Here is a 15,851-nt window from a genome sequence, read left to right as displayed (position 1 = left end):
TGTTCTGTCTGACGGGGGCATAACCATACCTTTTACAGTGGGGTGGGGGCGGCAAGGCTGCCTGGGCACTTGCCCGTTGTCTGATGGTTGCATAACCAGAGCTTTTACAGTGGGGTGGCGGTGGCAATGGTGTCTGGGCACCTGCCCGTTCTGTCCGACGGGGGCATCACCAGACCTTTTACAGTGGGTGGGGGGTGGCAAGGTTGTCTGGGCACCTGCCTATTCTGTATGACGGGGGAGCAACCAGACCTTTTACAGTGTGGTGGGGCTGGCAAGGGTCTCTGGGTACCTGCCCCTTCTGTCCGATGGGGGAGTAACCAGACCTTTTACAGTGTGGTGGGGGGAGGGGCGGGGGGGTGGGTAAGAGACCCTGGGCACCTTCCCGTTCTGTTTGACGGGGGGCATAACCAGACCTTTTAGAGTGGGGTGGGGCTGGCAAGGGTCTCTGGGCACCTGCCCCTTCTATCCTACGGGGGAGTAGCCAGATCTTTTACAGTGGGGGGGGGGGGGGGGTAAGGGTGCCTGGGCACCTGCCCGTTCTGTCTGACGGGGGCATAAGCAGACCTTTTATAGTGGGGTGGGGGTGGCAAGGCTGCCTGGGCACCCGCCTGTTCTGTCCAACGGGGGAGCAACCAGACCTATTACTGGGGGGTGGGGGTGGCAAGGGTGCTAATTTTTTAACAAATCAAATTTCTTTATTTATTTAAATATATTAATAATAATTTTATTTACTTTAATCTACTGAACCAGGACAATTATATTTTCCAGTTTTTTTCAGTCTGTTATGTCTCTAGTTAAATGATTTATACACTGATTGACAGTCATTATGTCAGTTATGTTCAGCTGCAGTAATACAGTGAATTTAACTTAATCCAGCAGACTGTGGTTTCATTATGTTACTCAGTTATACTTTGGGTGACGCTGAAGCAGGACATTAATAGGACAGAACAGAAAGCCTTTATTGTCACTGTACAGGGAGGGAATACAGTAAATGGACATAAATATATAAAATGTACATATACAGGAGAAGGGGATACCCCCCCCAATCAGGATTACATTTAATTACATTTTAGTCAGAGAGAAAACGTATAAAAAACAATATTCTTCATGTTTATTCAGCTCACTGAACACAATCATTTATTTTTTGTAAAACACACAGTACTGTGCAAAAGTCTTAGTCAGCCCAAAGAAATGTTTACAGCTGTTTATCTGGGTAGCAAGTGTACTTTGGCTTAGAACAAAAAACACAATTTAATATTAGAACGTCTGCAAATTAAAAGTAACACAATAAAAACTAGTAATAATTTCTTCTGCTTTCTAAAAAGTTACTGATATCTAGTTGGATGGCTAGATGAACACCGCTTCAGTTCCCAATCTTCTCCTCAGGGGCACCTCAGCCGTTCTGATTTTGTTAAATTTCACCAACAGCTCAATTAAATAATTAAATATATCGGTTTAAAAAGTTAGTGAGAGATTGACTAGCTGTATGAGGTGTGTTAGTGGCCAAGTCAAAAAATACATGGCTGCACTGGACGGTCACTGCAAATACTAGGATGATTTTAGCAGAGGTTCTGAAATGGCGAAGCTGACACACTTTGACAGGCATCATATCATAGTTTTACACCAACAGGAGGATAATCTAATCATCATTTTCTTTGCCTGCCTCAGACTTTTGCACAGTTCTGTACATTTCAGAGTAAAAAGGATTATAAAGGTTAAAAAGCAGAGATTTTACCTTTTTGCAGGAGAACCAGCAACACGTCACAGTGACACTGAGGAGTTAAAAACCCCAAACCCTGGATAGAGGGACTCAGTGAATGAGGAGGTGAGTCTGTGCAGGGGGGTCAGTCCATCAGAGGAGACTCTGTAGAAGGACAGAGCACCAGCCCCCCAGTCCAGATACACTCCTACTCTGCGGGAGCCTGAGGGCTGTATGGGTATGAGAGTCTCTTTATTATTGTGCCGGACAGAGTAACTGTCAGTATTACAGTACAGACTCCATGATTTGTCATTGTATCCAAGCCCACAGTCACTCCCTCCTTTCCTCCTGATCCCTTTATAAGTCACTCCTATCAGGCCTAAATCTCCATCCCACTCAGCCTCCCAGTAACAGCGGCCAGTCAGACTCTCTCTGCACAGAACTTGGAGGCAGCTGTCAAATCTCTCTGGACGATCAGGATATGGCTGCTTTGCCCCCCGTGTCACCTTCCTGTTCCCCCCTGACAGAGACAGGCGTCTGTTTGCTGTGTTGGGGTCCAGCGTCAGCTGGCAGGAGTCTGTAGGCAGGAGGAAGAATTATTAATCCCATCAGGCCGCCTGTACTTTATGTTTCTGTACGATATAAAAACAGCACAGCTTCCCCTAACGAAGCGGGAACTGAAGTTTATGAAACATAAAGTGGGCGCGCGACGGCGGCGGGAAGAGCCGCCAAAATGGGCACGAGCTAAACTAACAGCTTAATTAATTTAATTAAAAAATGACAAAGCAGCGACATTCATCAGACATATTCATCACAAGCATATTTACCACAAAACGGCACCAGAGATCAATACTAAAGTCAGTGTCTCTCCTTCAAACCGCTAATTCTGGCGCATGCGGCTCGAAAATGGCCATCAATAACAGAATATTTAAGTAATATTATTATACGTTTAAAGTGATATTTAATAAACATTTGGACCTGGATTCTGATATAAACGATTATTCCGGCACAGATCGTGCATCATAAGAAACAGGAAGGTTTTCATTAATTCAGAAAAATATTGCTCTGAAAAACGGGATTATTATCTCATTAATTCGGAAAAACAGAATTAATTTCCCCCAGATGAATGCAATACGCTTCCATAGAGAACCGCTTACCGCGCGCGTGACTGTAGATGCTGCGCCGTAACCGCGCGGCGTGAGCCCCGCATCTCGCGCACGCACGCGGCCGCTCTAATCTGTTAACATGGGCGCCGAAATGAAATTTGATATTTTCCGCCGCACATCCAGTGTGTCCCGGGCGCTAATTTCTTTTAGCACCGTGGATCAGCAGAACTTTTTAATATCCATGAGTGAAGCCCTACACGATTGGCTAGCTGATTAATATTTATGAGAGGGGCACTACCTCATTGGCCAGTTAACATCGACTTGTGCTGCCTGTTTCTTCTACCTAAAGCAGGGGTGTCCAAATCCAGTCCTGGGGGGCCGGTGCCCTGTGTAGCAAAGTGCTTTCCCTGTTCCACCATAAATAATTCAGCTCAAGAGCTGTGTGGTTATTAGCACAAGGAGATGAATCAGGTGTGTTAAATGAGGGGAAACCCAAAAATGTGCAGGACTCTGGCCCTCCAGGACTGGATTTGGGCTCCCCTGGTTTAAGGGATTCAGTGACCAATCAGTAATATTCTCTCATGAATATTAAGGATGTTCCAGAACCACCCTGTAAAAATGCAAATTCACATTTTGCACTTGAGGAGAGAGTCCGGTCTCACTGCCTACAGGTGCCTCCTTAGGACAATACTAACGAATCTCACACAGAAAACACATACACTCACGGCATCCGCAAAAAGAACAAATGCAAAGGATTCTTTTTTTGTGAAATTAAAGATGTATAACTAATTCATAATATATTTAACCATCCTACACTCCCACACAAACACAAAGATAATACAAGCAGCTATAAAGCATTTGTAAAAAATATTTTTAAAAACAATTAAATGAATTGATAGTGTCTTTGGTGATGATTTTGATATTTTGTTTCTCGTTTGGATGTTGTCTAAAATGACATGAAACTCACCTAAACACAAACATGGAAATCCATCTACACACAGTGCAAAAAGCCACACTCATCACAACAACTGTGTGAATACAACCATAACATACAGTAGTATTCATGGTATTATTAATAAAAACATGCAAAGACACTTACATTTCTGTAAGCCTGGTCTGGTCCTGCACTCTCCACCGTATTCCACACTACAGGAGAAGCAGAATGATATAGTACTGCTGTATCCATTTATTTATTGGTGCCTCTTCTTCACATACATGCATAAGTATCTGTAGCGTGTCAGACAAACACTCTGTACTCACTGCAGCTTCTCCAGTTTACAGCTGGGATCCTCCAGTACAGCAGAGAGCAGCTTCACTCCTGAGTCTCCTGGGTGATTGTAGCTCAGGTCCAGCTCTCTCAGGTGTGAGGGGTTTGATCTCAGAGCTGAAGCCAGGGAAGAACAGCCTTCTTCTGTGACTCTACAGCCTGACAGTCTGCAGAAACATGGAAAAAAAATCCACAATAAATAAGATCACCTGACCATTACAAGCATTACTTTTAAGCAAAAGTGATTCCTCTAATAAATATTTCAATAATCACACAAAATTAACATCTTTTGAACATTTTATAAGAACCTATACTTCTCAGAACCAGATCCAGTTGATATAGAATCATTTAAAAATAATCTAGACTTACCCATATTAACCAATGAAACAGCAGATGCCCTTGATGCCAGAGGTGGAGATTTCAGGTCCAGAGAGTACAAATCCAGACCAAGATTTTGTTTCAACCAACCAGATGAATATAAAGAGTCACAATCACAGAGACTCAACTGGTTTGTTGAAACAAAATCTTGGTCTGGATTTGTACTCCCTGGACCTGAAATCTCCACCTCTGCTTGATGCACCATCAGAAGAACTCCATAAGGTCCTCAACCAAATGCCTAACAACCAATCGCCAGACCGGATGGTTACCCTGCAGAAATCTATAGGCCATTACAGTGTTATTGAAACCTGATAAAGACCAAACACAGCCCTCCAGTTACCGGCCATTACAGTGTTATTGAGACCTGATAAAGACCCAACACAACCCTCCTGTTACCCGCCACTCTCATTAATGAATAACTTGAAAATCATTACAAAAGCTCTCGCCACTCAGTTACAGACAGTCATTCCTACTATAATCCATCCTGATCAGACAGATTTCATCAAGACCAGACATGCCTCGGACAACATCCATAGATTATTTAATTTAGTCTAGACTGCTCAGCATACCCATACTAAAACCATGATTACATCATTAGATGCAGAAACGGCATCTGACAGTCAGGTGGACATTCCTCTTTAATACATTGCATAGATTTGGCTTCGGAGAATCGTTCACCCACTGGCTTAAAATACTGTACACCTCACCCAAAGCTACAGTGTCACAGATGGGATGACATCACCTGCATTCACACTCCGACGGGGAAGACGGCCTGCATGCCCACTCTCTCCTTCACTGTTTGCCATCTTCATAGAAACAATTGTGGCAGCAATATGACAGAACAGTGAAATAAATGGAATTCATACTAATAACAACACAAAATTAATCTCTATGCAGATGATATCTTGCTGTTTTTATGAAACCCTCAAAATATGAAATTTTAATTTTATTAATACCTTTTCAAATCTATCAAACTACACAATAAACTGGAAAAAAACCCATAATATTCTCACTGTCTGAAGATGCCTGGGATTCAGCCGATCAGGATGGTCCATTTCACACTGGAAATATCCGGTACTTGGGTATCTACATCTCCCACAGGCTGTCTGACTTGGTTACTCTCAACTACACCCCCTTATTCAAAACAATAGATGAGTCTCCCACTTCAATCAATAAAAATAAAATTACTCATCCAGAATAAATTCAGAAAAATTCTTTCAAACTCATTAATGTCACATTTTTGCTGGAAAAACAAAAACTCAAAATCAAACATTCCACATTACAGAAAAGTAAATCTCAAGTTGGATTACAAGCTCATTTTTCTTAATTATTACTTAGCAAATCAACTGCAAGACTTAACTAAATGGTCACACTACAGCAGTAACAGCAGCTCATGGTTACAGCAGGAGCAGCTGTACTGTAAAAATCTCAGACATGCAGACTTACTCAAAATTTCATTAAAGAAACAAAACTGCTTTAACAACACAGTGCTGCCATTTCCACAGCACTGACAGCACAGAGGAAAGCCATTAAAATCACTAACTGTACTCTCAGACCCTGTAAATACACGCCAATCTGGAATGATCTGGACTTCCTACTTCACAATATCACTATTCACTATCACTCACGGGGACAGAAAGGGATTACACATCTCCACCTCCTTTTCAGTAACAGTCATTTCATGACATTCGAAGACTTAATCCATAAATACGAGTTGAGAATAAGCAATTTTTCTAATATTTACTAACTGAATCCAGCATCAAAACCAAAATGAACCACAGACATAATACACTGAATCCTCCTCAGATGAGACAACATTCTGCAACTTAAAAATAAAAAGAAACCTCTAGAATATATAATCCTCCATCTGCGACAGACACATTGATATTTGTACCAAAAATTAATTGGAATAAGGACCTTATCTTTTCCCCCAGCTCTGATTTCTGGATGGACGTCTGCAACAACATATTCACAGTGACAAATACTGGCCTTCAGTTCAGTACAAAGTAATTCACATAAAACATGTGACTCAATATCAAAAGTAGTCAGTACTGATACCTGCTCACAGTGTACAAGGGGTGTCACAGATAATTATCTGCATACTCTGTGGGCCTGTATACCTGCTCACAGTGTACAATGGGTGTCACAGGTAATTATCTGCATGCTCTGTTGGCCTGTATACCTGCTCACAGTGCACCATGGGTGTCACAGATAATTATCTGCATGCTCTGTGGGCCTGTATACCTGCTCACAGTGCACCTTGGGTGTCACAGATAATTATCTGCATGCTCTGTGGGCCTGTATACCTGCTCACAGTGCACCTTGGGTGTCACAGATAATTATCTGCATGCTCTGTGGGCCTGTATACCTGCTCACAGTGCACCTTGGGTGTCACAGATAATTATCTGCATGCTCTGTTGGCCTGTATACCTGCTCACAGTGTACAATGGGTGTCACAGGTAATTATCTGCATGCTCTGTTGGCCTGTATACCTGCTCACAGTGCACCATGGGTGTCACAGATAATTATCTGCATGCTCTGTTGGCCTGTATACCTGCTCACAGTGCACCTTGGGTGTCACAGATAATTATCTGCATGCTCTGTTGGCCTGTATACCTGCTCACAGTGCACCATGGGTGTCACAGATAATTATCTGCATGCTCTGTGGGCCTGTATACCTGCTCACAGTGTACAATGGGTGTCACAGATAATTATCTGCAGGCTCTGTTGGCCTGTATACCTGCTCACAGTGCACCATGGGTGTCACAGGTAATTACTGTATGTTCTCTATAGGTGAAAGATCTGGACTGCAGACAGGCCAATTCAGCACCCGGACTCTTCTCCGACGAAGCCATGTGCTTGTAATAGCTGCAGTATGTGGTTTTGCATTGTCCTGCTGAAATACACAAGGCCTTCCCTGAAACAGACGTCCTCTGGAGGGGAGCATGTGTTGCTCTAAAACCTTTATATACCTTTCAGCATTCATAGTTCCTTCCAAAACATGCAAGCTGCCCATACCGTATGCACTCATGCACCCTCATACCATCAGAGATGCTGGCTTTTGAACTGAACGCTGATAACACGCTGGAAGGTCTCCCTCCTCTTTAGCCCAGAGGACACGGCGCCCTTCATTATCAACAAGAATGTCACATTTGGACTCGTCTGACCATAGAACACTTTCCCACTCTGAAACAGTCCATTTCACATGAGTCTTGGCCCACAGGACACGACGGCGCTTCTGGACCAGGTTCAGTTATGGCTTCCTTTTTGCATGATAGAGCTTTAGCTGGCATCTGCAGATGGCACGGCGGATTGTGTTTACCGACTGTGCTTTCTGGAAGTATTCCTGGGCCCATTTAGTAATGTCACTGACACAATCATGCCGATGAGTGATGCAGAGTCGTCTGAGGGCCCGAAGACCACGGGCATCCAATACAGGTCTTCGGCCTTTGGACATTTGTAATATTATCTATGTTCTGTTGTGAATAAAATATAGGCTCATGTGACTTGAAAGTGTTTTATTTGTTATTTCATTCAAATATAAAGTACTTTTCTAGAATTCTGGTTGTTTGTATGTTTGCTGGGGGGCGGCATGGTGGTGCAGTGGTTAGCACTGTTGCCTCACACCTCTGGGACCCGGGTTCAAATCTCCACCTGGGTCACAAGTGTGTGGAGTTTGCATGTTCTCTCCATGTCGTCGTGGGGTTTCCTCCGGGTACTCCGGTTTCCCCCCACAGTCCAAAAACATGCTGAGGCTAATTGGAGTTACTAAATTGCCCGTAAGCGTGCATGTGTGAGTGACTGGTGTGTGAGTGTGCCCTGCGATGGGCTGGCCCCCCATCCTGGGTTGTTCCCTGCCTCGTGCCCATTGCTTCTGGGATAGGCTCCGGACCCCCCGCGACCCAGTAGGATAAGCGGTTTGGAAAATGGATGGATGGATGTATGTTTGCTGGGGGCGGCATGGTGGTGCAGTGGTTAGGACTATTGCCTAACACCTCTGGGACCCGGGTTCAAGTCTCCACCTGGGTCACATGTGTGTGGAGTTTGCATGTTCTCCCCATGTCGTCGTGGGGTTTCCTCCGGGTACTCCGGTTTCCCCCACAGTCCAAAAACATGCTGAGGCTAATTGGAGTTGCTAAATTGCCCAACTGGTATATGAATGTGCCCTGCGATGGGCTGGCCCCCCTCCTGGGTTGTTCCCTACCTTTTGCCTATTGCTTCCGGGATAGGACCCCCTGCGACCCAGTAGGATAAGCGGTTTGGAAAATGGATGGATGGATGTATGTTTGCAGCAAACTATTTTGTGAATAAAAGCTACCTCAACGCCCACCGCCCCCTTACTTTTTTGCAGTTATTTTTATTAATTATTATTATTACTGTTTAATTCATGTATTGTATGTTTCAATCATTACAGATATGTATGAAAGTGTGTCTGTGTATGTATGGACATTCATATCTATGTATTAATATACACTGCTCAAAAAAATTGAAGGAACACTTTTTAAACTTCTGGGATATTGATCAGGTCAGTTAAGTAGCGGAGGGGGTTGTTAATCAGTTTCAGCCGCTTTAGTGTTAATGAAATTATCAACAGGTGAACTAGAGGGGCAACAATGAGACGACCCCCAAACCAGGAATGGTTTAACAGGTGGGGGCCACTGGCATTTTTCCCTCCTCATCTTTTCTGACCGTTTTTTCACTAGTTTTGCATTTAGCGACGGTCAGTGTCACTACTGGTAGCATGAGGCGATACCTGGACCCTACAGAGGTTGCACAGGTAGTCCAACTCCTCCAGGATGGCGCATCAATACGTGCCATTGCCAGAAGGTTTGCTGTGTCTCCCAGCACAATCTCAAGGGCATGGAGGAGATTCCAGGAGACAGGCAGCTATTCAAGGAGAGCTGAACAGGGCCATAGAAGGTCCTTAACCCATCAGCAGGACCGGTATCTGCTCCTTTGTGCAAGGAGGAACAGGATGAACACTGCTGGAGCCCTACAAAATGACCTCCATCAGGCCACTGGTGTGAATGTTTCTGATTGTTTGGTCAGAGACAGACTTCATGAGGGTGGCTTGAGGGCCCAACGTCCTCTAGTGGGCCCTGTGCTCACTGCCCAGCACCATGGAGCTCGATTGGCATTTGCCATAGATTACCAGAATTTGCAGGTCTGCTACTGGTGCCCTGTGCTTTTCACAGATGAGAGCAGGTTCACCCTCAGCACATGTGACAGACGTGAAAGGGTCTGGAGAAGCCATGGAGAACGTTATGCTGCCTGCAGCATTGTTCAGCATGACCGGTTTGGTGGTGGGTCAGTGATGGTCTGGGGAGGCATATCCATGGAGGGACGCACAGTCCTCTACAGGCTAGACAACGGCACCTTGACTGCCATTAGGTATCAGGATAAAATCCTTAAACCCATTGTCAGACCCTATGCTGGTGCAGTGGGTCCTGGGTTCCTCCTGGTGCACGACAATGTGGCAAGAGCATATAGGCAGTTCCTGGAGGATGAAGGAATTGATACCATTGACTGCCCCCCACGGACATTATGTTTCGTCCATTCGATGCCACCAGGTTGCACCTCAGACTGTCCAGAAGCTCAGTGATACCCTGGTCCAGATCTGAGAGGAGATCCCCCAGGACATCATCCATGGTCTCATTAGGACCATGCCCCGACATTGTCAGGCATGCATACAACCACGTGGGGACCATACAAACTACTGAGTATGATTCTGAGTTACTGTAATGAAATTTCAACAAAATGGACTAGCCTGCCGCATCATTTTTCACTTTGATTTTCGGGGTGTCTTTGAATTCAGCCCTCTGTAGGTTGATAATTTCATTTACATCAAACGATGCGGCATCCTTTCGTTCCTAACACATTACCCAGTCTACATCAGTATAGATATCCAGCATGATTTTTTCCCCCATTGATATCTGATGTGTTTTCAAAGTGTTCCTTTAATTTTTTTGAGGAGTGTATATGTGTGATAATTTTTTATTTACTAATTTCTTTTTGACAATTACGGCTCCAATCATCCACAATCATCATATATAAATAGAATCCTTAGTTTTTTACTTTTTTGCATTTATCTCCTTTTCTTTTCCTCTCCCCTCTACGACTCCTCACATTAAATACTGACTTCATTCGCCCCCCCATTCCTGCCACTTCAACTAGCCTCTACTTTGGGCTAGTGGTTCTTTTCTCCTGTGCCTCTGGGTGGGGCAGGTCACCTAGTGCACTGGGGGTGGGGTGACGCAGACACTCTCACAGACAGATACCCAGTCACAGACACTCTCACAGACACGTACCCTGCCGCAGACACTCTCACACACACGTACCCTGCCGCAGACACTCTCACAGACACATACACTGTCACAGACACTGTCACACACACGTACCCTGCCACAGACACTCTCACACACATGTACCCTGTCACAGACACTCTCACACACACGTATCCTATCGCAGACACTCACACACGCGTACCCTGCCTCAGACACTCTCACACACACGTACCCTGCCACAGACACTCTCACACACACGTACCCTGCCACAGACACTCTCACACACACGTATCCTGCCGCAGACACTCTCACACACACGTACCCTGCCACAGACACTCTCACACACACGTATCCTGCCGCAGACACTCTCACACACACGTACCCTGCCACAGACACTCTCGCACACACATATCCTGCCGCAGACACTCTCATAGACGCGTATCCTGCCGCAGACACTCTCACACACACGTATCCTGCCGCAGACACTCTCGCACACACGTACACTGTCACAGACACTCTCACACACGCGTACACTGTCACAGACACTCTCACACACGCGTACACTGTCACAGACACTCTCACACACACTTACCGTCACAGACACTCACACACATATCCTGCCGCAGACACTCTCACACACACGTATCCTATCGCAGACACTCACACACGCGTACCCTGCCACAGACACTCTCACACACATGTACCCTGCCACAGACACTCTCACACACACGTATCCTGCCGCAGACACTCTCACACACACGTACCCTGCCACAGACACTCTCGCACACACGTATCCTGCCGCAGACACTCTCGCACACACGTACACTGTCACAGACACTCACACACATATCCTGCCGCAGACACTCTCATAGACGCGTATCCTGCCGCAGACACTCTCACACACACGTATCCTGCCGCAGACACTCTCGCACACACGTACACTGTCACAGACACTCTCACACACGCGTACACTGTCACAGACACTCTCACACACGCGTACACTGTCACAGACACTCTCACACACACTTACCGTCACAGACACTCACACACATATCCTGCCGCAGACACTCTCACACACGCGTACACTGTCACAGACACGCTCACACACACGTACCCTGCCACAGACACTCTCACACACGCGTACCCTGTCACAGACACTCTAACACACACATACCCTGTCACAGACACTCTCACACACATGTACCCTGCCACAGACACTCTCATACACACGTACCCTGTCACAGACACTCTCATACACACGTACCCTGCCACAGACACTCTCGCACACACGTATCCTGCCGCAGACACTCTCGCACACACGTACACTGTCACAGACACTCACACACATATCCTGCCGCAGACACTCGCATAGACGCGTATCCTGCCGCAGACACTCTCACACACACGTATCCTGCCGCAGACACTCTCGCACACACGTACACTGTCACAGACACTCACACACATATCCTGCCGCATACACTCTCATAGACGCGTATCCTGCCACAGACACTCTCACACACACGTATCCTGTCAAAGACACTCTCGCACACACGTACACTGTCACAGACACTCACACACATATCCTGCCGCAGACACTCTCATAGACGCGTATCCTGCCGCAGACACTCTCATACACGTGTACCCTGCCACAGACACTCTCACACACACGTATCCTGCCGCAGACACTCTCACACACGCGTACACTGTCACAGACACTCTCACACACACTTACCGTCACAGACACTCACACACATATCCTGCCGCAGACACTCTCACACACGCGTACACTGTCACAGACACGCTCACACACACGTACCCTGCCACAGACACTCTCACACACGCGTACCCTGTCACAGACACTCTAACACACACATACCCTGTCACAGACACTCTCACACACACGTACCCTGTCACAGACACTCTCACACATACGTACCCTGTCACAGACACTCTCACACACATGTACCCTGCCACAGACACTCTCACACACGCGTACCCTGCCACAGACACTCTCACACACACTGCATTATATGCGAGTCCGCTATATCCGATGCTTTTTCTGCATGTAATTAAAGGTGCACAACCGGCAGTCCTGGTCTGTTATAGACGATATTCCGTTACAAGCGAGTCCATTATAACAGGATTATACTGCACCTTCGACTCCACCTAGCAGACATACTTATGAGGGGATTGAGGTATGGACGTTTTGAAAGGTATGACAGAAAGAAGCTTTTTCTGTCAGTTACTTAAAATGTTAGTGCCAGGAGTTTTCAAAACATTATACAACATTGACTGGAATCAAATTCAACTACCTGATTAAACAAAAATGCTTTTGTGGCAATAAACATTAAAGGTGGATTTAGCGTAAAAAGAAGGATGGTTATAATGAAATGAACCTTATCCCAACTGTAAGATATGGTGGAGGTTCCTGATTTTCCTCCAAAAACCCTGGAAACCTTGTTAGGGTACATGGCACTATGGGGTCCATGAGATACCAGGACATTTTATATCAAAATTTGGCTGCTGCTGCCAGGAAACAAAAACTGGGCCTTCATTGGATCTTCCAGCAGGACGGTGATCCTAAGCACATGTCCAAATAAACAATAAAATGGTCAGCTGACCGCAGAATCAAGCTTCTGCCATGGCCATCTCAGTCCCCTGACCTGAACCCCACTGAAAACCTGTGGGCTGAGCTGAAGAGGAGATGCACAAGAGAGGGCCGAGGACCCTGGGTGATCTGGAGAGATTCTGTAAAGAGGAATGGTCTCAGATGCCCTGCTCTGTATTCTCCAACCTTATAAAATGTCATAGGAGACTCAGTGCTGTTATACTGGCAAAGGGAGGCTGTACAGAGTATTAAAAGCAGGGCTGCCAATAATCGTGGCACATGTGTTTTTCTTGAAAATTATTATTTCTTGATGAAGGATTTGTTTTTCTTTGAATAAATTTATTTCAATGAAAGGTTGAATTTTTCTCATTTTTTCAGTGTGAGATGAAGCTGCTTCGCCAAAAGGTGGATTTTTTTCTAACCCTTTTTACAAATCTTTACAAGGGGCCAATAATTGTGGAGGGACTGTATATTGTTTATATACGACACTGTATTTGTACTAAATGGTGGTAAGTTAAGCATGTCCTCTACTGTCAACACCCGTGTAAAATAATCATTAAACTCATTTACTATATAAATTTTAATTTTCAATTATAAGGCTCTTACTATCCTGCAGATGAGTGATTTCAGCTTTTAGAGTTCTTTTGGAGTTAAAATATTGGAAGAAACTTTTAATGTCATCCTTAACCTCCAATGCAATCTTCCTTTCGACATTCCACTTACTGTAGTGAGTCTAATGTTATTTTTTAAGTCAACCTATAGACTTTGATACTCCTGCTTTATTTTGAAATCACTAGCTATGTTCCACCTTATTATCTCCAGCGTACAGTGTGAAATACCCAGTAATACTCACCTCACTACCCACAATTTACAGTATGGAATACCCAGTAAGACTGACCTCAGTAACTCTAGTTTACAGTGTGGAATACCCAGTCAGACTGACCTCAGTATCTCCAGTTTACAGTGTAAGTCCCCCAGTCCAGCAGAAAGCAGCTTCACTCCTGAGTCCTGCAGGTCATTGTCACTCAGGTCCAGCTCTCTCAGGGGTGAGGAGTTTGATCTGAGAGCTGAAGCCAGTGCCTCACAGCATTTCTCTGTGAGTTCACACAAGCCCACCCTTAAAAAAATGAAACACTTTTAAATCCACTTTTTACACTGCAGCACTGTATTCAAATGAGGAGAATAGGGACCATGACATAATGGATTTTCAGAAAACAATTAAATTATTAAAAATAATTTTAACAATCATTCCGATTCTGTTTGGTGTCCATTATTTTTTTCTCCATAACACGTTAAAGTCAACATGTTTATCTGTAACAGTGCCGTTAACTTTGCTAACCAACACAAATGTTTTGCATGGATTATATGGTTGAATGGATATTTCCTGCTTCACTGCTTAATTATTTCTAGCATGGATCGAGGGCTGATAAGATTGTGGGATATAAGGAAGTAGGATAAGAAAACAGAAGCTGTTTGTGTTTGTTTATTATGTAACTGCTGAAAGGCATTGTGGGTTTTCTTACTGTCCAGTTACGTTTGTGTAAAATGCATATTCTGTACTCACTGCAGCTTCTCCAGTTTACAGCTGAGATCCTCCAGTACAGCAGAGAGCAGCTTCACTCCTGAGTGTCCTGGGTGATTGTAGCTCAGATCCAGTTCTCTCAGGTGTGAGGGGTTTAACTTCAGAGCTGAAGCCAGGGAAGAACAGCCTTCTTCTGTGACTCTACAGCCTGACAACCTGCAGAGAGAGAGACAGAAACTCCCCAATAAATAATATCACCTCACCATTATAATTATTAAATAAATACAGCCCTCAGTATCTCCTGCGTAATGTGTGAAATACTGAGTAATACCGACCTCAGTATCCCCAATTTGCAGTGTGAAATACCCAGTAATACTGACCTCAGTACCCCCAGTTTACAGTGTGAATTACTCAGTAATACTGACCTCAGTACCTGCAGTTTACAGTGTGGAATACCCAGTAATACTGGCCTCAGTATCTCCAGTTTACAGTGTGAATTACCCAGTAATGCTGGCCTCAGTACCCCCAGTTTACAGTGTGGAATACCCAGTAATACTGGCCTCAGTATCCCCAGTTTACAGTGTGGAATACCCAGTAATACTGACCTCAATATCTTCAGTTTACAGTGTAAATCCCCCAGTGCAGCAGAGAGCAGCTTCACTCCTGAATCCTTCAGGTTATTGTCACTCAGGTCCAGCTCTCTCAGGGGGGAAGAGTTTGATCTTAGAGCTGAAGACAGCACTTCAAAGTGTTTATCTATGAGATCGCAGCTGTTCAGCCTGAAACAGAAAACACTTTAAGACACAGACATACACACATCCTACACATTAGTAAAATACAAAGCATTACAATAAGCATTTGTTTTCAGTATAATTAGCAGCATAGCTTACACCTCAAAATGAATTATAGTCTGCAGAATGTTCTGTGCGTCTGACAATCTGCTGCAGTTATATGATCACTAATTGTGAGTCAGTGCATCTTTGCTCA

General features: G+C 44.8%; 1 protein-coding gene and 1 long non-coding RNA gene across 5 annotated transcripts in view; both read right to left on the bottom strand.

The window, feature by feature from the left end:
• Positions 1-867: 867 nt before the first annotated feature.
• The window catches only part of LOC125722757 (NACHT, LRR and PYD domains-containing protein 12-like), a 32,343-nt gene continuing 17,359 nt past the window's right edge, over positions 868-15,851 (bottom strand). The window contains exons 7-12 of one of the 3 annotated variants that reach the window (XM_048998949.1): positions 15,470-15,643; positions 14,907-15,080; positions 14,286-14,459; positions 4,066-4,239; positions 3,905-3,951; positions 868-2,276 (exon numbers count right to left, since the gene is read on the bottom strand). In XM_048998949.1, the coding sequence (XP_048854906.1) occupies positions 1,762-2,276; positions 3,905-3,951; positions 4,066-4,239; positions 14,286-14,459; positions 14,907-15,080; positions 15,470-15,643 (1,258 nt within the window). In that variant the 3' untranslated portion in view covers positions 868-1,761. The remainder of the gene's footprint in view (positions 2,277-3,904; positions 3,952-4,065; positions 4,240-14,285; positions 14,460-14,906; positions 15,081-15,469; positions 15,644-15,851) is intronic. The other 2 variants (XM_048998951.1, XM_048998950.1) reach the window with 2 other exon arrangements.
• Positions 5,193-14,268, bottom strand: LOC125722793 (uncharacterized). 2 transcript variants are annotated; one of them, XR_007386592.1, is made up of 3 exons: positions 7,129-14,268; positions 5,464-7,004; positions 5,193-5,256 (listed from the first exon to the last, which is right to left on the bottom strand). It is a non-coding gene; the product is annotated as an uncharacterized LOC125722793 (long non-coding RNA). The 2 variants fall into 2 exon arrangements; XR_007386593.1 differs by having other exon boundaries at positions 5,196-6,818; positions 6,881-7,004.

Source organism: Brienomyrus brachyistius, unplaced genomic scaffold, assembly GCF_023856365.1.
Source record: "Brienomyrus brachyistius isolate T26 unplaced genomic scaffold, BBRACH_0.4 scaffold42, whole genome shotgun sequence".
NCBI lineage: Eukaryota > Metazoa > Chordata > Actinopteri > Osteoglossiformes > Mormyridae > Brienomyrus > Brienomyrus brachyistius.
The sequence above is the reverse complement of the archived record's forward strand: the minus strand, read 5'-3'. Positions and strand labels throughout refer to the sequence as shown.